The sequence below is a fragment of the Carcharodon carcharias genome, chromosome 23 (assembly GCF_017639515.1).
Source record: "Carcharodon carcharias isolate sCarCar2 chromosome 23, sCarCar2.pri, whole genome shotgun sequence".
NCBI lineage: Eukaryota > Metazoa > Chordata > Chondrichthyes > Lamniformes > Lamnidae > Carcharodon > Carcharodon carcharias.
Window position 1 is genome coordinate 38,686,497 of NC_054489.1, and position 27,152 is coordinate 38,713,648.

General features: G+C 44.1%; 1 protein-coding gene across 6 annotated transcripts in view; it reads left to right on the forward strand.

Moving 5' to 3' along the window:
• The window catches only part of tmem98 (transmembrane protein 98), a 66,637-nt gene extending 39,970 nt beyond the window's left edge, over window positions 1-26,667 (forward strand). For all 6 annotated transcript variants that reach the window (XM_041217531.1, XM_041217532.1, XM_041217534.1 and 3 more), the window contains 6 exons: window positions 49-267; window positions 6,317-6,448; window positions 8,387-8,420; window positions 10,540-10,655; window positions 11,953-12,012; window positions 23,736-26,667. In XM_041217531.1, coding sequence (XP_041073465.1) covers window positions 137-267; window positions 6,317-6,448; window positions 8,387-8,420; window positions 10,540-10,655; window positions 11,953-12,012; window positions 23,736-23,943 — 681 coding nt within the window. In that variant the 5' untranslated portion in view covers window positions 49-136 and the 3' untranslated portion in view covers window positions 23,944-26,667. The remainder of the gene's footprint in view (window positions 1-48; window positions 268-6,316; window positions 6,449-8,386; window positions 8,421-10,539; window positions 10,656-11,952; window positions 12,013-23,735) is intronic.
• The last annotated feature ends 485 nt before the right edge of the window (window positions 26,668-27,152 follow it).

Below are 27,152 nucleotides of genomic sequence, written 5' to 3' on the forward strand. Positions count from 1 at the left end.
TTACTTGATATTGAAGTAAATGAAATGTCTTTCTTATTTGAATTTCAGATACAATGAAGCCATAGCAAAGTGAGAGGACAACAATACAAAGACGGAGCCTCATCCAATTTAAAACATTTCTCCAGTGTTAATTGCCATGGAGACGGTGGTTATAGTAGCAATTGGGGTCCTTGCGACTATTTTCCTGGCCTCCTTTGTAGCTCTTGTGGTTGTCTGCAGACACCGTTATTGTCAGCCCAGCAACCTGTTGCACCAGTTTGACTCGAAGTAAGTGCCAACTAGGCCTGAGGCCTAATCCATTTTGAAATTGGCTCAGTTAATTTTAGTGCTAATATTCATTCAGCTGCAAAGATCATTAAAACTACTACCAGAAGCTGTTAATTCGCAGGAGGAGGGCAGTCAGCCCAAAGGGATTTCATAGGTTTAATACAGAGCATCCATTACTGAAATGGAAGCTAGGATATACCTATAGCTCTATAACAAATAGAAATTAGCTTCTGCATTTGCCCACACAGCATTGACTAAAAGTAATGATGTTCATTGGATTCAAAGCATTTTGGAACATTCCCTATAAATGTGAAATACTCACTATGAATGCAAACTTATTCCTTATAGGGTCATAGGGTCATTTATGGCGCAGAAGGAGGCTATTCAGCCCATCAAGTCCATACTAGTTCCCCACGGAGCAAACCAGTCAGTTCCACTTCCCGCTCGATCCCCATAGCCCTTTAAAGCTTATTTCCTTTGAGTACCCAACCAATTTCTTTTCAAAATCATTGATTGTTTCAGATATAACCAGTAGGTTCCAGGTCACCACTCACTACATAAAAATGTTCTTCCTGATATTCCCCCTGCATCTCTTGCCCAAAGCTTAAACCTGTGCCCCCTAGTGCTTGTACATCAGCTAATGGGAAGAGTATTTTTCTTGTATAACTTATCTAAGCCTGACATAATCTTGCACCCCTCTTATCAAATCTCCCCTCAATCTCCTTTGCTCCAAGAAGAGCAACCCCAGCCTTTCCAACCCAACCTTGTAACTAATATCCTCCATCCCTGGAACCATTCTGGTAAATCTCCTCTGCACCCTCTCAAGAGCTTTCACATCTTTCCTAAAGAACTGGATTCAGTACTCTAGCTGGGACCTAACCAGAGCCTTATAAAGTTTCTGCATAACTTTCCTGATTTGTACTCAATGCCTCTATTTATAAAAACCAGAATACCATATGCTAGACTAACCACTCTCTCACAATGTCCTGCCATCTTCAAAAATTGATGCACATGCAGCCATATGTTCCTCTGTTCCTGCCCACGCTGCAGAATTGTGCCATTAACTCTACATTGCCTCTCCCTTTCCCTTTTGCCATAAGCAACACCTCACACTTCTTTGAACTGAATTCCAAATGCCACTTGTCTGCCCATTTCTGCCAGTCTATCTAAGTCCTTTTGCAGGTGGCTCTTATCGCCCTCACTGTTTGCCACTCCTCCAAGATTGCCTTGGCAAATTTCAAAATTTTACTCCATATTCCCATCTCCAATATAAATATATATATTTATATATAGCAAAAAAAGCAGTGATCCTAGCACTGATTCTTGGGAACACCATTGTCTCCCACCTTCCAGTCCAAAAAACAACCATCTACCGCAACTCGCTGTTTTCTGCCATTAAGCCAATTTTTTAAGCCAACTTGATACCGACCCCCCTATTCCATAAAACTCAATTTTGTTAACCAACCTTTTATGTGGTACTTTGTCAAATGCCTTCTCAAAATCCATATAGGCAACATTCACTGCATTACCTTCGTCAACCTTTTCTGTTACTTTTTCAAAAACATCAATTAGATTAGCCAAGCATGATCTGCCTTTTACAAATCCATGCTGACTTTCCTTAATTAACTCAAACCTCTTCAAGTGCCTGCTAATTTTTTTCCTTGATTATAGACTCCAAAACCTTACCTACTACTGATGATAAACTAACTGGCCTGTAGTTGCTGGGATTGACGTTACATCCTTTCTTGAATAAGGGTGTCATATTTGTCACTCTCCAATCCTCTCTGTATCCAGGGAAGATTGGAAGATTAAGGCAAGACCTTCTGCTATCTTTACCCCACTCCCTCCTACTCAAGGACACCATCCAGAACAAAGCAGCCCGCTTGATTGTCACCACATCCACAAATATTCACTCCCTCAGCCACCAACGCACAGTGGCAGCACTGTGTACTATCTACAAGATGCAATGCAGGAATTCACCAAGGCTCTTTTGACAGCACCTTCCAAACCCATGACCACTACTACCTAGAAGGACAGGTCAGTAGGTAGATGGGAACACCACCACCTGGAAGTTCCCCTCCAAGTCATTCACCACCCTGACTTGGAAATATATCGCCGTTCCTTCATTGTCACTGAGTCAAAATCCTTGAGCTCCCTCTCCAACAGCACCATGGGTGTACTTACACCACATGGACTGCAGCGGTTCAAGAAGGCAGCTCACCACCACCTTCTCAAGGGCAGCTAGGGATGGGCAATAAATGCTGGCCCAGCCAGCGAAGCCCACATCCCATGAATGAATGAAAAGAAAATCTGGACCAAGTGAGAAATCTAGCCTGAGTATAGCCAGCCTTTCCAGAATCTCCTGCCTCTCAATTTTCACCCAATCCGTTACATCGACTATCTCCACTTCTACTGATACCCTGTCAGATTCCTCTTCCCTATTAAACACCGATACAAAGAACTCATTAAGTATTTTGGACTTGTCCTGGGTCTCTACGCATATATCACTCTCTTTATCCCTAATAGTACCCACTCTACCTCTTACTACTTGCTTACTATTTACATGCTGGTAGAGGATTTTTGAGTTCCCTTTTCTGTTGACCGCCATTACATTCTCTTCTTGATTACGAATCTAAACCTTATGATGTGATGATCATACTTACCCAAGTTCCCCACAGACACTTAGTCCACATGGCCCACCTCATTTCTCAGCACCAGATCCAGCAATGCTTCTTTTCTGGTTGAGCTGAAAACATACTAATCAAGGAAGTTCTCATGAACACATTTTAGAAACTCCTCCCCTTTACTCTAACATATTGATAACACATCAATATTTCAGTAATTAAAGTGCCTCACTATCGCCACGCTATGTGACTTCCCCAGCAGATTTGTACCTCTATCTCTCTCCTGTAATTATGGAGGCCTATAGAATTTCCCCAATAGCATGGCCATGTCTTTTTGGCTTTTCAGCTCTAACCAAATGGATTCTGGCCTTGTCCCCTCAAGGATATCCTCTCTTTCCAACATTGCGATGTCTTCTCTAATCAGTATGGCTTCCTTTTTCTTTCCCTATCTTTTCTGAACACTTTCTACCCTTATATATTAAGCACCCAGTCTCACCATTTTTAAGCCGCTTTCGTGTTATTGCTACTGCACCATATTCCCACAATGCTCTTTGTGTTTTTGGTTCACCAACCCTTCTTTCTTCCACCTTCATTGCCCACAGTGGAAGTGTGTGCTTAAAAGCAGTAGGCTGGGAGTTCACAAGCTCCATGAAATCACTCCTACCTGCTTCAGGAGAGCTAATAGGCCTGATTTTACTCTACCTGCGCCTCGCCAGATATCCAACATCAGTCAGAACATTTTATCATACACCTCATGAAGTTTAAACATTCAACTGTACAAGAGTTAAACGATGAGCTTTTCTACTAATTTGCAAAATTTTAAACATATTATGGCCCAGATCCTGCAGTCAGTGTTGATGCTGAATGCATCGATGCTGTCTGTGACGATTTCTACGAACTGACCTTTTTGTGATTTTTCAGCCAGGACTTCTGATCCTGACTCTAGCATTGATGGGTCAGTGCAGCCTCTCCAATGGAAGAAAAGATGGACTAAGAAAGGACACCTCCCACCCCCCCACACCCCATCATACCTTTTCACGACAGTAGCTATTCTATCCAGGCAAGTTTTTAAAGGTCCAAGTCTTTCAGTAAATGAGTTGGTGGGTGGATGTACAGATCGAGTGGATGGTTGGGTCAGAGGTAGTCAGGTGGTCAAAGGGGTAAGCCAGGTGGCCGGGAGGGTAGTCTAGTGGGGATGGATAGTCGGGTGGTCGGTGGGTGGTAGTTGGATAATCAGAGTAGTAGCCAGGTGGTCGGGGGTAGTCGGATCGGGTAAAGGGTAGTCAGGCCCTTGGGGGTTAGTTGGGTGCAGGGGTTAGTTGAATGATCAGAGTAGTAGCCAGGTGGTTGGGGTAGTTGGATTGGGTCGGGGGTAGTCAGACCGTTGGGGGGTAGTCCGATGGTTGGTGGCGGTGGGGTGTATTCAGGTCGGGTTGGGAGTATGCCTGGGGGGAAGGATTGATTGTAGTGCTCAGTTGAGTTACACCGGCTAATCACTGAGTTAAAGCAAGTATTAATCACCGTAACATTTCCCGGGGAAGTATATCAGACCAGAGTCTCTGGCACTGAGCTCGGGATTGGAGACATTTGCAGGGGATCCTGGGCAGTGGAAAGCAGCCCATCGGAAGCGCTTAAACTTCCCAGGCAATTCTTGCACATGTGTGTGCGTCAGGACTTCCATGGGATCCAGACGTGCATCTCCTAACTTAAGTCCAGTCTCTGATGATCTGGATAACGGCATATTTGGACCTCTATCTCCAAACCTTCCGTGGCCTTCAAACAACAGACTGAAGTTTGCTAAAGTGCAGGGTTTTTTTGAAAAATATACTTTATTCATAAAATATCTGGAAGAACATTCCAAACCATTTCAAAATCGCCATCACAAAAGTACAATCAGGTTCAACTTTTACATCATGTATCACAAGGTGTATCAATACAATCAATGAATATTACAATCATTTGCAGACATTCATTATCTTAAAGGAAACACTTGTTGTAGCTTTGTGATAAAAGGCCAGGCTTAAATTCTCAAACTGATATGTATAGCTTGGACCACACCTACCAGCTCAGTGTCATAGAACTGGGTTAAATATTAACACTGTTTGCTTAAAGACTTTGGTTTTCATCTGAGACAAACAATGAATCATGAACCATGAGTCACATAGTAAATCAGCTCACTGAGGAGAGTGTTCACATGAAAATTCTCAATTGTGACTAGAAATTCTAAAAATAGCCAAAGAAGAACAAAGGAGAAATCAGTTCATTAAAAAGGCTGCACAAATAAACTTAGAATAAACTACACCAGTGGTCATTGAAACCACAGTTACTCACAACTCTTTTTGTGAAGGGACTGTCTTTTAGATTTCTGCTATTGTCGCTCTTGTTGACGGACTCCCTCTGCTGGATATATAGAAGGATAAGAGCATTGAAAGAGCCTGTTCCTTATACCATTGTGGAGAGTGACGTACAAAGGAGCTTATAGTTTCTAGTTCTGTGTCAATGGGTTAATGCTAGGACATCCAGTAGCTGCTCTTTTTTCCCTTCATCCCGACCAGGTTTCTTGTTGATTGGCAGTTTGAAGTGGCAATGCAGTGGCCATTTGTTTTTAATATTGCATGTTTTGACCTGTAACATGTTGGTTTGGCTCAAGTCTTGTATCTCTGGGGCAGTTGGTTGTGTGTTTGAATCCCGCACCAGGCGGTGAGGCCAATAATCTAGGCCGACACTCTGGCACAGAGGGAGCTGTACTGCACTGTCAGAGGTGCCTTCCTTGAGCTGGGATGTTAAACTGAGAGTTGATGTCTGCAGGTGAAAATTAAAGATCTCATGGTTACATTTGACAAGCAAGTTTCCTGGTCAACAATCCTCCCCTCCCTAAAGACGCTGGACATTCATCTCATTGCTGTTCTCTATTATTTTGATAAAAGGAACGAATGTATCATTGATTAAAACTTAACTGGCAGAAAAGTTAAAAACTTGTCTTGTGGAAAATGACCCTCACCAATTGTAACAATTAGCTGTGAATAAACCCGGAGGCCCATTGCTAATTATTAAGCTTTAGCGTTATGCAGGCATCAAGATGGGAAATGGGCCCAGATGAATTTTTACACCAAAGTATTGGAAATATATTCAACTACATCCAAACCCTTCCCTAACATCCACACATATCCACTTCTATCAGGGATCACTGGAACAGCCAAGGCTCAGAACCCTTTTCAATTTCCCCCTTGCTAAGCCAGGAGGGCTTAGCCTAGTGTAATATCTATCTTCCACCTAGGCTGAAACCAAGACCATCTTAGAATAGACAAGGGCTTAATACTTGGATTGCCCAACTCAACTACTCACTGTCATTAGTGCTGCACCCACTTCCCCGAATGTATTATTCAAAATTTCTGATTTACCTAATGGTTTATTTTGTTTCACAGGCCTACAGTGGATCTGATTGGTGCAATGGAAACCCAGAGTGAACCCTCCGAACTGGAACTGGATGATGTTGTTATCACAAACCCTCACATTGAGGCAATTCTGGAAAACGAAGACTGGATAGAGGATGCCTCGTATGTACTGCATGTTCCTTTATTGCTGATTTACCAATGTTGCCTGAACAAACATTGAGCACATCTTTCTCATGATCTCAGGTGAAAGAACAATAAATATTGTGTATTCCCCACCAGGCCAAGCCTACTGCATCCAAATAGCAGGTAGGTCACCTGCTTCTAGACAACCACCAAAGACTTGGCTGGTACTTCAGTGCCCACTGAGGGAATGCTACACTCTTGTCGGTGCTGTCTTTTGGATGAGATGTTAAACTGGGGCCTGGTCTGCCTTCTCATTTGGATGTAAAAGATCCTGTGGCACCATTTTGAAGAAGTGCAAGGGGAGGTCTTACTGTGTCTTGACAAATATTTATCCCTCAACCAATACCACTAAAAAAAAATTACCTGGTCATTATCTCATTGCTGTTTGTGAGAAGTTGCTGTGCACAAATTGGCTGCTGTCAATCCTACATTAGAACAGTGACTACACTTCAAAAGTGCTTATTTGGCTGTAAAGTGCTTTGGGATGTCGTCTGGTTGTAAAAGGTGTGATCTAAATGCAAGTTCTTTCTTTAGTTACCAGGAGATGAACAAAAATGGCTTAGTGTCCAATCCTTGTTTGATTTGCCTTCCTCCTTCCCCATTCCATGTCAGGAAATGCCTGACACCTGATTGGTGTCTCCTGTAGTAGTGAGGCTAAGATTGAAAATTCACCTGTATTTAGGGATTAATCCCAAGTGTCTTTAGTCCAATAGTGACATTAAGCTTGATTTTCCAGTTGGGATTATTTGTATGTGAACAGCAGCTTCTTTGAAATAAATGTGTTTTGCTGGTGTTAAAATAATGTTGATCAGAAAATCAAGACCATTGTGCATTGTGCCAACCTTTGTAGGACTTTATCAGGTGATTGGTAACATTTTATGATGATCTAAATCTGAGTTTAGCCTGTAACTGCATTTATCATTAAGGCCCTACTAACAGTGAAGGAGCCCTCATGTTTCAAATTTGACACCACTGGTTTTCAACTTAACGTGGTGCTGGAACTCAGCAATGGCGAAAGACTGAATTCCTGGTTTCTGATGAATACATTCTACAAACATGGATACGAGGAACACATTTTAAAATGAAACACGAACAAAACATGTAAAGAAACAAAAACACATAATGCTGGAAGTAGTCAGGAGGTCAGTCAGTGTTTGTGAGATGCTTTGGACAAGAAGAACATTTTCTCTTTGTGCTCCGGTAATGTGTGGCAAAGTGTGGGAAACTCTTCTGGCTAGTTGAGTATATCTGTGTGTATTTGACTGAATTTTATATGTGAACATGTGAATTTATAAATCTCAGCTCATTTGCCGCTCTAGTCTTGACTATTCCAATGCACTCCTGGTTTGCCTCCCACATTCTACCCTCCATAAACTTGAGGTCATCCAAATCACTGCTGCCCATGTCTTAATCTGCAGCAGGTCTTGATCCCCTATCATCCCTGACCTCACTGACCTACATTGGCTCCCAGTCAAGCAGCATCTTGATTTTAAAATTCTAATCCTTATTTTCATATTCCTACATGGCCTTGCCCATCCCTAACCCTGTAATCTTCTTCAGCCTCACCACCCTCTGAGATAGCTGTGCTCCTCTAATTCTGGCCTCTTATGCATTCCCAATCATAATTGCTGCACCATGGCTGGCCACATCTTCAGTTGTCTAGGCTCCAAACTCTGGCATTCCCTCCCAACACCACTCTGCCCCTCTACCTCACTTTCCTCCTTTAAGACACTTCTTAGAACCTACCTGTTTGACCAAGCTTTCGGTCATCTGATCTAATATTTCCTCATGTGGCTCAATGCCATACTTTGTTTTATAATGCTCCTACGAAGTGGCTTGGGACCTTACATTAAAGGTGCTATATAAATATGAGCTGTTGTTGAATCTGTGTAACTAAAATAGACTTCTATTTTCTAGGGGTTTGGTGTCACACTGTATTGAGATTCTTAAGGTAAGAATTGTGTCAATTTTCACTAGAGACTGAGGGCCAGGTTTTAGCGCGGTCAGGCTAACTCCAGAGGCCTTTAAAAATGGTGGGTAGGACCTGATTCCGGGATTCCCACCCCCATTCCCAGCACTGGAAATTTTTGCTGGTTGGGGATAATTTTTGTGGAGCTGGGCCTTTTTGAGGCCTCATGTTTCAAGGCCCCACAGAGGAGACGTGAACCACAGTCTGGACTTGGAAACCTTTTGAAAGGTATGTTTAAAAGGTTTTACTAATGTCCCCTCCATTTCCCATGCTCCCTCCAAGCCCACATGTCACCTCCATCTCCCCATGCCCCCTCCATACCCACATGTCACCTCCATCTCCCCATGCCACCTCCACGCCCTTCCCAGGCCCTCCATTCCCCATTATGCAATATGTATTGAACCAATGAGCCATATAGTGACCATAGCAAGTCTTGAAATGCTCATGATTTTGGCCATCTGTTTCAGTTAATACATTTCCCAGATGGCCTCACTATGAAAGATTGGCTGAGTTCCAAATCTCACTCATGGATTAGCTCAGCAGGAGCCTGTTTAGACAGCCTGAGGAGTGGTGTTGGTTTTGATTAATTTACATCTAGATAAGGTTATAATATGTTACTCTTTCTTTTACCTGTTTTTCACTGTCTCTATGTTTATTTGGACAAGAGTAAGAGGTGTGAAGCTGGATAAAGCTTCTGTTATTGAAAATATGATTGGCAATGTCCGATAGGCACTTTTATAAGGTTGTAAGTACAGCAATTCTTTTTCAAGGCAGATTTCAGAATGAATATTTCTTATGAGTATTTCAAGATTTGCCATTGTTATTATAAGGCTCTTTGGTTCTGTGCATAATAGGTGAGTGGGCATGGAGGCATAGGGAGTGGGTGGGTGTTGAGGGGGCTTTAGGATTAAGGTCTGGTGGGCCTAACGGCCTTTACTACAACTGGGATGAAGACCCAAAGAGCTGAGGGAGGCCTTCTAACCAGCCCACCTTGGCACGTACATGCCTCCATGGCCACGTACAAACTGCTTCCAGGAGCAGTGAGCCCACCTTGACCCTACCCCTGCCCCCTGAGTGCAGTGCATGTGGGGGCCATTATTAAGAAGATAGGTCTGCCGATGACTTGAGCTTCCTGCCTCGTTAGTGAAAATCCGGCCCCAAGTCCTATATTAGGAACGTTGAAGCAGGAGAATGCTATTCAGTTCGATCATGGCTGATTTGTACCTTAATTCCACTTACCCAGCTTAGCTTCATATCGTTCATACCCTTACCGAACAAAAATCTATATTAGGCTTGAAATCTCTAATTGATGATGCATCCACAGCCTTTGGGGTGAGACAGTGAGATTTCCACTACCTTGTGTGTGAAAATGTGCTTTAGGATTTTCCTTTTAAGTAACCTAACTCTAAGTTTAAGATTGTGCTATCGTATTGTGGAGCTCCCTGCCAGAAGACAATAGTTTCTGTGTCTATCCTATCGAGTCGCTTTCTCATTTTGGCACAGCACAGCAGCAAGTGCAGGAGAAAAGATGAATTACAAAGTTGCATTATATTTCTTCAAAATGTGAATTTGGAGACTGTGAATTTAATCATTAAATCATTAGCAATTGTCCTCAGTGCATCTAACAGTGATAGTCTACAAACTAAGCAGATACAGAACACGGTTGGATGGAGACAATCCAGGCCGGATATAATTTTCATTCTTCACTTGCATTTACACCTGTCGAGTCTCCACTGACATCTGAACTCACTCCGGTTAGGGCCTTCTCTTGTGACAAGAGTATGTGTCACAATGTTGCAGAGGAACCAGAGAGTCACTGGTGAGATTTTAATTCACTCGAAACCCATTCACTTACACAGAGTTAAAATTGGGCCCAATCAGACTATACAGAAACCGATGGTGAGATTCCATGGGTTTGGTAATCCCCTGGCACTGAATGAAAGATTTGATGTGTCAATCACCCAATAACATTTTTAATTAGAAAACAAAATGTCACATCTGAGGGCAAATTTTGTTTTGTCATTTTTAGATTCTTTGCTTTGAGTATTTAAAAAAAGCCAACCTTCACAGTTGTTGATTCTTCTATACTCCTGTTTTACAGATATGTCATACTCTAACTGAGAAACTTGTTGCCATGACGATGGGATCAGGGGCAAAGATTAAATCGCCAGCCAGGCTGAGCGACATAATTGTGGTGGCAAAGCGGATTAGTCCAAGGTGAGAAGGACCTCTCTTGGAATAGCACAACAGAGCAGCTCAAATTACCTTGTTATGCACGCGCAGACATTAATCAATAGGATGAATCTGCAGAGCTGATCTTCCTTCAGTGATGGGTTTAAAGGGCCACTACCATAAGGAGATACAAGGTATGGTGGAAGTTGGGTTGATGCTGTGGGTTAGACACTGGTCTTTCACTGCTGATGAGCATTCCCAGGGTCTCCAAGTGGGAATCAGGGAAAAGTGCACAGGCCACTACTTCAGATCCATCTGAGACTTCCTAAAGCCCAGGACTTCATTAAACCATGAAATACCCTGGGATCACAGGAAGAGCTTCTCAATTTCCATCTTATCACTTGTTTTCAGACTTGTAAACACTTGTATTCCGCCTCCTTGCTCTCCTCATCTTCACTTTTTGAAAATAACTTGATGTCTATACTTCATCTCACAGTACTGAAGTCTTGCTCCTATCTCAATTCACTTCACCTTTCGGCAATGTGTATTAGTTAATTTCAAAGCTATTTTGTGATGGAAAATCTGACAGTATGTTAGAAGTTGTAATTCAAAGAGGAAATTCTACGGAAGAGAGAGAGCCAGGATTTACAAGTACTTTCCCCATAATCATTTTTAAACAAATTTGTTCTTTTCTTTAAGCTACAGCAGTGAGGAAGCTGGTAGATATTCAGTCAAGCAAATGCAGTAGGATGACATGAGCAAGCGGACTAATCTCAATGGATTTGGTCTTGTTTGGAGACTAGTCATAGGCCTGGATAAGGGCACCGTATTGTGCATTCCCTTATAGGAAGGATATAGCAGCAATGGAAAAGGTACAATGTAGGTTCACTAGAATTCTACCAAAGATGATGGGTTACAATAGTGAAGGAAGCTGAGAAGTGAAGGACTATGTCTATGATTATGTGAAGCTGAGGGCTACCTTAAAGATTATGAAGAGTTACAAGATTATTTCCACAGGTAGATAAGAAGGTACCAAGAGAATACAAATTTAAGTTAATCAAAATAATTTGCTTATGTATTCCAACATTCTGTTTATGTTAAAAGCAAAATACTGTGGATGCGGATATGGACTCAAAACATTAACTTTGGCTTTGTCTCCACAGATGCTGACAGACCTGCTGAGTTTTTCCAGCAATTTTTGTTTTTGATTCTGTTTATGTTGTTTTAACTATTGCTACATTTAGTCACTGCTTTCTGTGAGCAAAGAATTCATCATGTCCTCTCTCCACATCGATAGAGCTTACAATAATGTATTTTGTTTCATTACCCCCTTTGTTACTAGGGTGGACGATGTTGTAAGATCGATGTACCCTCCGCTGGATCCCAAGCTCCTGGATGCCAGGTCTGCAGCAGTTTCTATTGCTTCTAAAATATTAATATTTATATAATTATAGACTGAAATATGTGTGGCATACATCTCAATCTGGAATATGTCGAATGGGTGGAATTTGAGCTCAATTTCCTACACAATTTGGAATATCAGCTGATTTTGCTACCGTGCGGGACTCATGCTATTCTCAAGATCAACGTTTAATATTGGGAGATCTTAATTATAACAGAGCTTTTGAGAAACACGTCCATGGTTCATTCCAAGGAGAAATTAAACTATTTAGTTTTTGCGATTGCTGAAGAAAAAAGTGTTCTGACCATATAGTTACAGCATAGAAGGAGGCCATTCAGCCCATTCAGTTCATGCTAGCTCTGCAAGAGCAAATCAATTGGTGCCACTGTCCCAACCTTTTCCTGTAACCCTGCCATTTTTTAAATCTTCAGGTGATTATCCAATTTCCTTTTGAAAGCCAAAATTGAACCTGAATCTACCACCCTCTCAGGCAGTGCATTCCAGGTCCTAGCTGCAGGGGAAGATGGTGGCATAGAGATAATATCACTGGGCTCGTCATCTCATGGCCAGGGCTAATCCTGTGCGGATATGGGATCAAATCCCACAATGGCAGCTGGTGGAATTTAAATTCCACTGTTTCTCCTGCCAATGCAAGATAGCCACTGACACATGTGAAGAAATCCAGTGCCCAGCATACTAGTACCCTCTATGCATGTGTCAATGACATCACCATCTGCCTTTTTCTGAGAATACAGTTTTATTTGTTCACAGGATGGGATTATGTTAGTCATTTCTCATAATTAACTCTGCATAAACTGCATTTACATGCAGTAATGTTCTTTTTCATGTTATTTAACCTGGATGGGCTTCACCCTTCCTTGAGGCAGCTGTGTGTCTATATGGCAATGAGCTCCGCAGATCAGGAGCAGTTCACTGCCAGCTACTCAAGTGTTCAAGACAAATTTGTAAACTGGATGGACTAATTCAGTTACAGAGATTAAAAACAGGAAAATGCTGGAAAAACTCAGCAGGTCTGACAGTGTCTGTGGAGAGAGAAACAGGGATAACGTTTCAAGTCCATATGACTCAGCTTCAGCTCTGAAGAAGTCATATTGGACTCGAAACATTATCCCTGTTTCTTTCCCACAGATGCCGCCAGACCTGCTGAGTTTTTTTTCAGCATTTTCCTGTTTTTATTTCAGAATTCCAGCATCCGCAGTATTTTACTTTTAGTTTAGCAAATTACAGAGAGACCCAGTCAAAAATAAAGAAAAAAAACAAGGCCAGTAAGGTATACCTAGCCAGCTAAAACATGACCATGATGATTAGAGCAGTGCGACCTTTGGCCCTGGCTGCTGCTGCTTGCTCGCATTGACGTAATGGAGTAAAACGATATAAATGCACATGCACGGCAATGACAACAAACACTGCCTTTAAGTTCAATTAATATAATCAGGAATTTAGTCTTGGTAATAGTGGCCACGAAACTGTCATCAATTGTCATAAAAACCCATCTGATTCACTAATGCTCTTTAGGGAAGGAAATCTGGCTTCCCTTACCTGGTCTGGCCTACCTGTGACCCCAGACCCACAGCAATGTGATTGACACTTAATTGCCCTTTGAGATGGCCTAGCAAGCTACTCAATTGTATTGAACTGCTATGTATTCTTAAAAAAAGGAATAAAACCACCTGGCATTGACCTAAGCACCGGAAATGACAACAGCAAACTCAGCCCTGTCCACCTTGCAGCAAAGTCCTCCTTACTAACATCTGGGGCCTTGGGCCAAAATTGGGACAACTGTCCCACAGATGAGTCAAACAACAGCCTGAGATAGTCATACTCATGGAATCATACCTTACAGACAATGGGCAGAATCGTCCCAGGTTTGCACTAAGTGCAGTATCGGGCAGATAAAACGACATTTAACCTGCTGGCCGCAACGGCAGCTTCTCACACCATGTTGTCCCAAACCCGCCGCAGTCATTATGCACTCCTGGGAAACAGCTGGCAGGCTGCCATCTCACCGCTTCATCGCACCCGGCACCACATTTAAAGTACAGCCGTGCGCACACGTCTCGGTGTTTCCAGCCCAGGACTTGTGCAAATAAGACATGGCCCTGAAAGGCAAGGAGGCTGCAGCCCTCAGGTTTAGTGGCGCATCCCTCAAGAGCCTTTTGGACACCGTGATGTCCTCTGCCCGCGCGCGCCCCCCCCCCCCCCCCCAGTCTGGCCATAGGAGGGGCAGCAACATTACCACTCTGGCCTGGTAGGCAATGGCAGTGGTGATCAGTGCCAATGTTGCACAGAAGAGGTTCACCATCCAATGCAGATAGAGGATGAGTGACCTCATCCGTGCAGCCAGGGTATGGCAACCATCTCATCAGTCTAAACTCACGCACTCAAGCACATCACACATTCTCCGGCATCTCACTCACTGCCAGCTCAAGGATCATCATCACTCACTCTTTCACACACACCCTCACATCTCCATCAGGCCTCATCTCCTCTGGAGACTGCCTCCTCAGCCCTCAACATCTTGAGGCCACTTGCACAGATCAACTTGTGCCCTCCACACACACCCTGGGATACCCTCCTTCCCAGTACAGCCCTCACCCTGCAGCCTCTTCCCTTGCCTGAGGCCACCCGTCCCTTCCCCAAGCAAAGCCCTAGCCCTGCAGCCGCACAAAGCCATCCCCGCCTTATGGCTGGTCTGGTAGGTAGGTAGGTGCCCATGAGCTCCCCCTAAAAGTGATGTGGTGCTGTCTGTGAAGCCTGGTGCTAATGACTGTGAATGCCGATCGAAGCAAAGAAGGCAAACAAACCTCAAAGTCCCGAGTGAAGTGCAGCTCGCCAGGTGCCCGTCACTTGTGTAGTTGTGAAACACGTCGGCCTGTAATCATGCCGACATGGGCCTGCGATCCAGCTGTCGGGAATGAGTCTGGCAGGCTGGCCTTATAATGATATGCAGATGTATTATAATGAGGATCCCAACGCCTGATGACAGGCCGTGTATCCCACCATCGATGGGCTGAGCGGACAATTGTAAACTGGTTTCACAATGTTGTGAAACCAATTTTTGTCCTTCTTGTGCTAATATCTGCTGAAGCCACTGAGCATGTCCCGATGACACAGGAAAGTCCGCCCAGTGCCCCAGACACCACCACCACCATCCCTGGGTATGTCCTGTCCCACCGGCAGGGCAGACCCAGCAGAGGTGGTGGTACAGTGGTATACAGTCTGGAGGGAGTTGGGAGTCCTTAACATTGCCTCATGGTATCAAGTCAAAGATGGACAAGGAAACCTCCTGCTGATTACCACTGACTGCCCCCTTTCAGCTGATGAATCAGTGCTCCTCCATGTTGAACACCAATTGGAAGAAGCAATGAGGGTGGCAAGAACACAGAATGTACTCTGGGTTGGGGACTTCAAAGTCCATCATCAAGAGTGTCTTGGTATAGCACCACTACCGACTGAACTGATCGAGTCTCAAAGAACATAGCCGTTATACTGGGTCTGCGGCAGGTGGTGAGGGAACCAACAAGAGAGAAAACCTACTTGGCCTTGTCTTGACCAATCTACCTGTCGCAGATAGATCTGTCCATGACAGTATTGATAGGAGTAACCACCACACAGCCCTAGTGGAGATGAAGTCCTGCTTTCACATTGAGGTATCAACCTGTTGAAGCTACCAACACAGGACTACTTCCATGCCAAACAGTGAAAGCAACATGTGATACGCAGAGCTAAGTGATTCCACAACCAATGGATCAGAGCTAAGCCCTGTAGTCATGCCACATGCAGTCATGAATGATGGTGGACAATTAAACAACTAACCAGAGGAGGACGGTACACAAATATCCCCCTCCTCAATGATGGGGGAGCCCAGCACATAAGTACAAGAGATAAGGCTGAAGCATTTGCAAACATCTTCAGCCAGAAGTGCCAAATGGATGATCCATCTCGGTCTCCTCCAGAGGTCCCCAGCATCACAGATTCCAGTCTTTAGCCCGATTCAATTCACTCCACTTGATATCAAGAAATGGCTGAAGGCACTGGATATTGCAAAGGTTACCAGCCGGACAATATTCCGGCAATAATACTGAAGTCTTGTGCTGCAGAACTAACCATGCTCTAGCTAAGATATTCCAGTACAGCTACAACACTGGCATCTACCCAGCAAGGTGAAAAATTGCCCAGGTATGTCCTGACCACAGTAAGTGGGACCAATCCAACCCGGCCAATTACTCCCCCATCAGTCTACCCTCGATTATCATTAAAGTGATGGAATGTGTCATCGACAGTGCTATTAAACAGCATTTACATTGCAATAACCTGCTCACTGATGCTCAGTTTGGGTTCTGCCAGGGCAACTCAGCTCCTGACCTCATTACAGCCTTGTTTCAAATGTGGACAAAAGAGCTGAACTCCTGAGGTGAGGTGAGAGTGACTGCCCTTGACATCAAGGAGCCCTAAGAAAACTGAGGTCAATAGGAGTCAGGGGGAAACCTCTCCACTGGTTGGAGTCATACCTAGCATAAAGGAAGGTGACTGTGGTTGTTGGACGTCAATTTTCTCAGTCCTGGGACATGCCTGCAGGAGTTCCTAAGGGTAGAGTCCTAGGCCTAGACATGTTCAGCTGCTTCATCAATGACCATCCCTCCATTATAAGGTCAGAAGTGGGGATGTTCGTGGACGATTGCAGAATGTTCAACACCATTTGCACCTTCTCTGAAGCAGCCTAAGCACCCCGTGTCAATATGCAACAAGACCTGGACCATATTCAGGCTTGGGTTGATAAGTGGCAAGTAACATTTATGCCAAATAAGTGCCAGGCAATGACTATCTGCAGCAAGAGAGAATCTAACCATCTCCCCGTGAAATTCAATGGCATTACCATTGTTGAATCCCCCACTATCAACATCCTGGGGGTTACCATTGATCAGAAACTGAACTGGACTAGCCATATAAATACTGTGGTTACAAGAGCAGGTCAGAGGCCGGGGGTTCTTCCCAAAGACCATCCACAAGGCACAAGTCGGGAGTGTGACAGAATACGCCCCACTTTTCTGGATGAGTGCAGCCTGCCACCACCCAGAACAAAGCAGCCTGCCTGATTGGCACCATATCCACCACCTTCAACATCCACTCCCTCCACCACCAATGCACAGTGGCAATAATCTGTACCAATTACAAGATGCACTGCAGCATCTCACCAAGGCTCCTTTGACAGCATCTTCCAAATCCACGACCACTACACCTTGAATGAAAAGGGCAACAGACGCATGGAACACCACCACCTGCAAGTTCCCCTCCAAGCCACTCACCATCCTGACTTGGAACTATATCGCCGTTCCTTCACTAACGATGGGTCAAAATCCTGGAACTCCCTCTCTAACAGCACTGTGGGTGTACCTACACCACATTGATTGCAGAAGTTCAAGAAAGTGGCTCATCAATACTTTCTCAAGGACAATTAGGAATGGTCAATAAATACTACCCCAGCCAGCAACAGCCACGTGAAGGAATTTTAAAAATCCCTCAGGCACCACCCCATATCTGAGGAGGATTGGAAGATGATGACCAGTACCTCCACAATTCCTGCCCATACTTCCCTCAGCATTTTGGTTGTATTCCATCTGGCCCTAGTGACTTATCAACTTTAACTGGAGCTAGCCTTTCTAATACCTCCTCTTTATCAACTTTAAACCATCCAGTACCTCCTCTTTCACTATGATTTTGGCAGCATCTTCTACCTTGGTAAAGGCAGATACAAAGTCGTCATTTAATACCTCAGTCATGCCCTCTGCCTCAATGCATTAATTGCTTTTTGGTCTGTAATCAGCCCCTCCACCACCACCACCCCCAACACTGAACCCTCCTCTTATTTTTTCCATCCCTATCTTTCACAACGCCTTGTATTCAGTGGGAGCTAGTACCCAATCCTATCCCTTTTTGAGCAGGTCAGCATTCTCCCCACAACATCATATTCTCATGTAGCTACTTGCACCTGCAGTTTACCAACCTTATTTACCATGCTTCGTGCATTTACATAGGAACATAGGAGCAGGACTAAGCCATTTGGCCCATTGAGCCTGCTCTGCCATTCGAATGGATCGTGGCTAATTAACTACCTCTACACCATTTTACCCTACTATCCTCATAACCCTTTATGTACATGCACTGTAAACCTCACTGTATTTCTCTCTCCCAATCCTTTCTGGCCATTTTTCTCCTTTCTAATGCTACATACTGTTCCCACCCCCAACCAATTAATGTAAACCCTTTCCCACTAGCAAGCCACCTAACTAGGACATATGTCCCACCCCTGCTGAGGTCCAAACCATCTGGAAGGTACATGTTCCACCTCCCCCAGATTTGATCCTAATTTCCCAGGAAACGAAACCCCTCCCTACTGGACCATTTCTTCAGCTATGCATTTATCTGCACGGTCCTCCTATTTCTATAATCACTAGTGTGTGGCATCGGGGACAATCAGAGATTATTAACTTTGAGGTCATGCTTGCTAGTCTCTTTCCTATGTCCTTAAGATCTGTCTGCAGGATCTCACCCCTCTTTCTGTGTCACTGGTACTAATTTTTAAAATTAATTCACGGGAAATGGGCGTCGCTGGCAAGGCAAGCATTTGTTGCCCCCATCCCTAATTGCCCTTAAACTGAATGCTTTGCTCGGCCATTTCAGAGGGCAGTTAATATTTGAACAGGTGTAAGCGTTCTCCCTGAGGCAGCACTTAGCCCCAGGGGGATATGCACTCTTTCGTGAGCATGCGTGATAGAGCACACTCTCGCTTTTGAGGAATCCACCCCCCACCACCCCACCCCACCCTGCACAGGAAGCGCACCAGGCGTCACGCTGGGTGGGCCTTAATTGGCCCGCTCACTTAAAATGGTGGCGGGTCCTGCTTCTCTGGCGGGGATCGGCTCCCCGCCCGCCGGAGATTGGGCTGGGCCCACCCACCTGCCCGCCCGGCAGAAAATTCTGCCCTTTGTTTCTGCGGCTGCAGACGTGATTCCAGGACCACATTGCTGTGGATCTGGAGTTACATGAGGGCCAGATCAGATATAGATGGCAGATTTCCTTCCCTAAGGGACATTAGTGAATGAGATGGGTTTTTAAAACAATCGATGATAGTTTCATGGCCCCCATTACGGAGGCTAGCTTTCAATTCCAGATTTTTTTTCTATGGACCACACCCTTCCCCTCCTCAGAGTGCTTTGTAGCTACACAGTGACATCTTTCACCTATGCACCAAGGAGACAGCGTATCATCCTGGAATCACGTCTGCAGCCGCAGAAACAAAGGGCAGAATTTTCTGCCGGGCGGGCAGGTGGGTGGGCCCAGCCCAATCTCCGGCGGGCGGGGAGCCGATCCCCGCCAGAGAAGCAGGACCCGCCACCATTTTAAGTGAGCGGGCCAATTAAGGCCCACCCAGCGTGACGCCTGGTGCGCTTCCTGTGCAGGGTGGGGTGGGGTGGTGGGGGGTGGATTCCTCAAAAGCGAGAGTGTGCTCTATCACGCATGCTCACGAAAGAGTGCATATCCCCCTGGGGCTAAGTGCTGCCTCAGGGAGAACACTTACACCTGTTCAAATATTAAAAATAGAAAAATAAAAAAATCACGAGATGGGACATGTTAATAAATTTCACTAAAACTTTATTAAAGTTTTTAAAACCCTATATGAAACCTCATCCCGCCGCTGGATGAGGTTTCACATTTTCTCTATTTGCTGCCGGGGCTCCTGGTCTGCCCACCAGCCTTAATGTTGGACGGGCAGGTCCTTTAATTGTTTTAATAATCCTGTCAATGGCTTCAATTGGCCACTGACAGGTCAGCGGGCCCACAGCTGATTTTGCTGCACCCCCACCTTCTTGAAAATTTAAATGGGGTGCGGTGACGTCGGGGGTTCCTTCTGACATCCACCCACATCATCTTGCATGTCGGCGAGCAGGCCCCACCCCCTGCTTGCTGATGGCAAAATCCAGCCCAAAGTTTCTGCTCATCTAACTATAGAATCCCCTATTACTATTGCTTTTCCCATTCCTCTTACCCCCATCCCACACAGCTGAGCCAGATAAAGGCGGAATGAGAGGGTACATAAAGGGATATTTAGCAGAGTACAGGAGTCACCATGGCACTGTCACTGAGGTGGGCGTGTGTTAGCACGGAGGCAGAAATGGTACAGCCACAGGGACAGTTTGTAACGTGCCACAAAAACAACATTGTGCATTTATATAGCACCATTAACAGAATGAAACATCTCTTAGCAGCATCACCAAACACAATTTGGCACCAAACCACATAAGGAGCTATTAGAATCGATGATCAAAAACTTGATCAAACTTGTAGGTTTTAGGGAGTGTGATTAAAGAGGAGAGGTACAGAGGCAGAGTGGTTTATGGAGGAAATCCCAGAGTTTAGAACCTAAAGCAACTGAAGACATGTTTGCCAATGCTGGAGCATTCAAACCCCAGAAATGGAAGCATGCAGAGGTCTTGGAGAGTTTTAGGGATGGAGGAGGTTAGAGAGGTAAGGAGGAATAAATGCTCATGAAATAATTTAAAAACAAGGATGAGAATAAAAAAAATCAAGGGGGTTGTTTTGTCACGGAGCCAGGATTGACGCTGTATTTTTTAATTCATTGGTAGGGATGCGAGCGTCGTTAGCAAGGCCAATAGTTATTGCCCATCTCTAATTTATTGCCCTTGGGAAGGTGGTGGTGAGCCGCCTTCTTGAGCCACTGCACTCCATGTGGTGTAGGTACATCCACAGTGCAGTTAGGAAGGGAGTTCTAGGGTTTTGATCCGGTGATAGTGAAGGAACAGCGATTTAGTTCCAGGTCATGGGGAAGGGATGACAATGGTATAGATTTGTGTGGATTAAGACAATTACATTGGTTGGAGTCAGTGATATCTTGACACAAACAGCTTTAATATGAAACTAATTCTAATGTTACTTTGATGAATAGATAGGAACAGTAATGATAAACAGAAAAGCTGAAAGCTATGCCCGGAATTTTCTGGCCCCTCCCACCGGCGTAATCTTCTGGTCCCACCAAAGTCAATGGATTTTTGAACAGCTTGCCGCATCTGCCATGATGGGACCCACCGCGCTGGGCCTGAAAATCCAGACTATTTGTATAAGAAATCTAACAAAATAAAACCCCTGTCTGCAAAATAAAAGGAATGTTTCACTGAACAGGAACTGATTACTCAATTACTTCTGTCTGACGTTGCTGCTGCTTGTTGTGAGGATTCAGTTGTGTAAATTAAAATGTAACAGGTACGTGGTAATGATCCATAAACATGCAGTGGGTTAAAACTCAGGCAGCAGTAAATAAACTGCAATACCTAAGAACAATCTGCGTGATCAAGGTTCAAAGGTCAGTTGGTGTTAAAGCTTCAGGGGAGAATTTATAGGAATGAACCACATAACCCACAAGAATTTGGAGCCTGATGGTATTGATGGCCTGATATACGACAACAGCTACAGGGAGTGTTAGAGTTCCAGTCAACTATCATTTATTGTTAAGGAGTTGAGTTCTCTGTCCTGTGAGCTCCTATTTTTAAATTAACAAATCCAGGTGGTGCCTTAATGGGAGGGAGGGAGAGTCAATGATTTAAACTCCTCTGGGCTCATTTTGCATGTCTCCTGACATACCTCTGTAGCTGAGCCCTTTGTGCAAGTGTTGTCTGTATTTTTCTCTCACAGAGGCCTTGGAAAAGTTCTCCAGCTCAAATTTTTCCTTCCGCAAGCAAGATAAAAATAGGAGAAGAAAACAACAGAATTAAATTGAAAAATAAATGACCTGTTGCCCTTAAAGTTGATTCCATCACTAACACATTACCAGATCTAATTAAACTTTAAGGCACCTTTGCATTGGTCCAAGGAGTTCCTGAGGGGTGCGGAAAGGGGAATCTGCAATTCCCATATAAAGTGTTGGAGTTCCTGAGGACCATCTACTGGAAATCAGAGACTTATAATCCTCAGCAGTAAAAGTGAAGGATGCAGGTCCACACTTTTGCTTATTAATGGAGGCCAAAACCACAGCTTCTAACCCCCATCACCACTGGATTTGCAGCTAATACTAAGGCCTGAATTTTACCTTCAGTGTGTGGGTGCGTGCTCGATGTCACACTCGTGCGATATTTTGTTTGGCAGGCGTGCACCGGAGTCGGCTGCGCATCCGCCGATAACTGAAAGGTTAAAGGTCAAGCGAAAAGGCCAAGCGGCTTTACGTTTTTTAAGAAACCTCATCCACAAGCGGGATGAGGTTTCCTAAAGCTAATACTAATTAAATAAAACCTTTATTTTGAAAATAAAAAAACATGTCCCATCTAATGTGGCACGGTCACATGAGGAGACATGTTTCGTTAAATTTTTAATGTCTTTATTTATTTTTTTTCCCTGAGGCTTCAGGAGCTGCCTCAGGGAGATTGACTCACTCTTTCGCACGCATGGTGCAAACTGCATGTTAGACCCGACTCTGTCTCCTCCCCCCCACCACCCGCACGGGTATGCTCAGCGCCACCACTCGCCATCCACGCAGGGCGGGCCTTAATTGGCCCACCCACGTGAAATCACAGTGCGGAGCCGATCTCGGGTGGCAGTCAGCTCCCCACCTGCAACTGCCGAGCCCACCCGATACAAGGAAAATACAGGCTTAAGAAACCTGTCTATTTCTTTTCCTAATGTAAACACTCCTTCAAACAGTTCGATAGAGGCTCATGATTTCATGCTCCAATTTGCAATAAACTTTTTCTCACCACTGACTAAGTGAGAATCAGAAATTAGAATTGTGCAAATCTGCTATACCAGTGAAGCACTTTATATATGCTAATGAATGCTAATGTATGCTAATAATTATAGTGAAGATGACATCATCCACTTTTACAGGCACAAAACCAGTGTCAAAAAGGAGACTGAAAACAACATGTTTTCCAGAATTGAACTGTTGGGTTTGTAAAATTTGAGGATAGCTCCTTTGATGGGCCACTGGAGCTATACAGACCAGGTTGATCTCAAATCTTTGCTAAATTGATTGATCTTAATTACTGTGACAGAGGACCTCAGAAAACCTGGGTTAGGAAGGGAAAATCGGAAAAGCATTCTGCTCCTGCCTGCTATCCAGCTGTCCTCTGAGTGGTGAGAACAAGCTCCACACTCAGGCTTCCCCTGCTAGGATTGTTTCCAAATGAAACATTCAGACTCGTATATGTGAATGGCTACATGGACAAGGCATCTGTGGAACTAAACCTTCTCGGGGAATTGTTGCCTTCAAGGAAGAGGAGAAAAAAATTGTCAGCAAGGGGGGAACATTAAAAAAGATGCTTCCCCTTGGACTATGTGGCCTAATCAAAGGGAAAAATACATGCATTAATTTCCTTAATTTCAGGAGAAATCTCTAGAATTTAGAGAATATTAGACATCAGAAGCTACGTTGATAATGAGCTTCTCCCAAAGGCCCAACACACATCAAGGAGGCTTCACACATTCCTCCTTGCTACCCAGAGATACCATTAATGGTAAACCCAGCTTTAGGTTTGAGGGGCCGAATAGCCTACTTCTGCTCCTATTTTGTTTGTTCATATATTGAGCAGAAGCCCAAACATAGAATGTATAATCATTGCAGTCTTTGTTTTCATTCATGTTTCGCTGAAGAGTTTCCTTTCTGATGTGTGACAATGCTTTTCCATTTCTTGCAGAACCACTGCCCTCCTACTCTCTGTCAGCCATCTTGTATTGGTTACCAGGAATGCATGTCACATGACTGGAAGCCTCGATTGGATTGACCAGTCCCTCTCCTCAGCTGAGGAGCACATGTTAGTGCTGAGGGAGGCAGCTCTGGCGAGTGAACCTGAGAGGAACCTCATGGGGTGTGAGAACTTCTGTCAGGAACAATCTTCAATTTAGCCCCTGGGGCCTGACTGGTAATGGAACAGGCAAAGGCCTTGACTTTCCCAATTTGAACAGCTCAGTTTCAACATAAACCTTTTCTGTCCACAGTAGCACAGTGTAATCAACCTGTGAAGTGTAAACCTTAAAATTAATTGAGGACTGGGCTTCACTGTTCAGATAATTTTTGGACATCAAAGGTCAGATATTAATGTTGATCATAGTCTCGAAATCTGCTTGATTGTTCATCTAATGTTTACAGTAAACACTTTAACAACAGCGTAGTTGCACGTTAAATATTCATATGCCCCCATCTGCTGCTTTTTTTTTAAACTTCACTATTTATCAGCTCTTTATTTACAGAAAATTTCACTGGCCAAGTTTCTCTAGCAAATCCCATGTTTGATCTTTCTTTAACTTGATGTGCTTGAAAGTTTGGGTCGCAAACCTGAAGAAATGATAAATTGAGGAAAAGCAGCCCTGCCCTTAACACACAATGAGTGTAACTGAGCTTCATTCTTATCTGCCAGGAAAAGGTTGCTTTTAAACATAATTAATTATTAACTATTTGATTTTCTCTGCCATAGTGAAAATAGAGTTGATGTAGAACTTAAGTAATGCATCAGACATCTCTTAGGTTGCTTCAAAATCAGCTAAAGACTTTAGTGATATTGGAAATTTTTGTAAACATGATTATTATTGATATGTCTATCGAAAGCTGTTTGTGTTGAAATTGTGCCATAGAACGAGTATGGTCAAATGAAAAGTCGTTACTATTTTAGCAAAGGTATTAACCTGTTTTATTAAAGCAGGTTGGCAGCTTTAAGGTATCAGAGAAAGGAAGCTCACTGAACCAGGTTTGTCACTAACATTACACAGTGTGATATAATCCAATTAAATTTTCAGGGTAAATTGTGCAAGGCTTACCAGAAAATCAAAGGCACTTCAAATTAAGCATACTTCCCTGATCCAAGCTGAGCAAATCTCCGATCTGTACTCCTTAGAACCAGCGCTCCATGCCCAAACTCATGTTGTGCAATTAATCTTACGTTGTGAGAAAGAGACAGGACTATTTGATCGAAATAATGCCTCATCAAGGTGTAGCCTTGATCGTATCATTGTCAATTTGTAAGCAGATTTTTCTTTATTTAAAGTGAGTGTAGGACCATGAGCATGACAGGGGAATGTGAAAAATGTTATGTTTTTTACTTGGAAAGTCCCAGTAACAGAGACCACTGCCTGATGTGTGCAGATACTAACTTGGTACTTAAAGCAGTCAGGCTGCCTATTTGAGTGAAGCAAGGCCCAGTGACTATATCTGATTGGTGTGCCTATTCTAATCATTCCAACTGCTGATGGATCTATTGCTACTTGTTGGCTCTTGTTCCAATTTGTGTGCCAGGTACAGTGTTCAGAGTGAAGCTTATGCGTATTTCCTGATCATGTGACACCCCTTCCCAATAGAGTTTCTCCTGTTTGGCAAATGAACTCTTAAAGAGAGAATCATCCTTGGGCCTCTATCTAGAGTAAAAGTTGCTGATTTTGACATTCCATTTGTATTTTTAATATTTTATTTAAACCACAGCTAGAAACAATAATGTTACCGTGGGTATGGGGAGGTGATGTCTAAATTGGGCTATCTGCAGCCTCTAAGCCCTGGCAATGTGGTCACTGAAGCTCCAGCACCCTAACCCTGTTTCCACTGACATTTCTCATTGGACTTAACATTGAGTTCAACAACCTCAGATCATTAACTCTGTCCTCCACTTTGATTTTCTTTCCACAGTTTTCTCCCGCCCAGGCCAGTCTGTAAATTCTCATGTATTACTTTCAGAAAGTGCTGACCCTTGTTCTGCTATTAACACATTCTGCTATTTAACCTCTATGCTACCATTAACACCCGCCTTAGTCTTTAACACTACCATTACCAATCCCTTTGTTTTGTGTCCATGTCATCTTTGTCATTTGATCTCTTCTGATCTCCAACCTATCCCTGACTTTCTATTTTGCTCCACCTGCTCCACCAACCCTCCCCTGCCCCTTTTTCAACAGTATAAAACCCATCATGTTTCTACCTCTCTTCAGCTCTGAAGAAGAGTTACATGGACTTGCAATATTAATCCTGGCCTGAATTTTACATGTTGAAAGCGGGCGCCCACCGACAATTAAAGGGCCAATTAAACCAATTGTGCAGCCAATAGACAGCAATTTTACATTGCCTGTGTGATTTTGTGCTCGTTACGCCGATATAACGGGCAGGTTTTCATCAGGTTGTCATGCAAGGCTGGGTAAAAGATCATCCGGAGCACAAGAGCTTTCAGTTTAGTTGAGAGTTTGCTGGTGTCATAGTTCAGAGCTTTGAGAGATTATTTGTTGATTGTTGTTGCTTTCTAAGCCTGTCTGGTTTTCTTTGAGGACTTCATATTTTTTTGGCAGCTTTGTCTGAAGATTGTAGCAGAGTGCACCCTTTGTCGCAAGGCACAGTGCCTTGTGCATTTCATCTAATGTGGATTGTATACTTAGCTGAAGAGGAAGAGAGGTGTAGGAGGGAGGGGAGGCCAGGTGAGCACAGGCAGTGTCCCAGGGAGAGACCTTTGGGAGGAGAGGCACTGGCACGGTGTGTGCAGGGCTGACAGTGCAAGTGGGAACGCCACCACTTGGAGGCTCCCCTCCAAGCCACACGCCATCCTGACTTGGAAATATATCACCGTCCCTTCGCTGTCACTGGGACAAAATCCTCAAACTCCCTCCCTAACAGCACTGTGGGTGTACCTACACCACATGGACTGCAACGCTTCAAGAAGGCAGCTCACCACCACCTTCTCAAGAGCAACTAGGGAAAGGCAATAAATGCTGTCCCAGCCAGCGAAGCCCACATCCCATGAATAAAAAAAAAACCACAGAAGAGGTCCATAGGAGATGCCACTACCCTGCAGCCAGAGTGTAAGGCAGTGGTCCGACTACCTCAACATGTCCGAGGTTCAGTGCCGAAGGAGGCTCTGCCTCTGTAGGGACACTGTCACCACCATATGCCAGATGATTGGGCCAGAAATCGCCTTCAGCTGCATAAGTGGACACCATATGCCAGTGGTTGTGAAGGTCACAGTGGCCCTCAACCTCTACGCCACAGGTTCTTTCCAGGGGTCAGTGGGGGATCTGTGTGGTGTGTTGCAATCTGCTGGCCACAGTTGCATCTAGCTGGTTACTGGTGCTCTCGAGATGGGTCA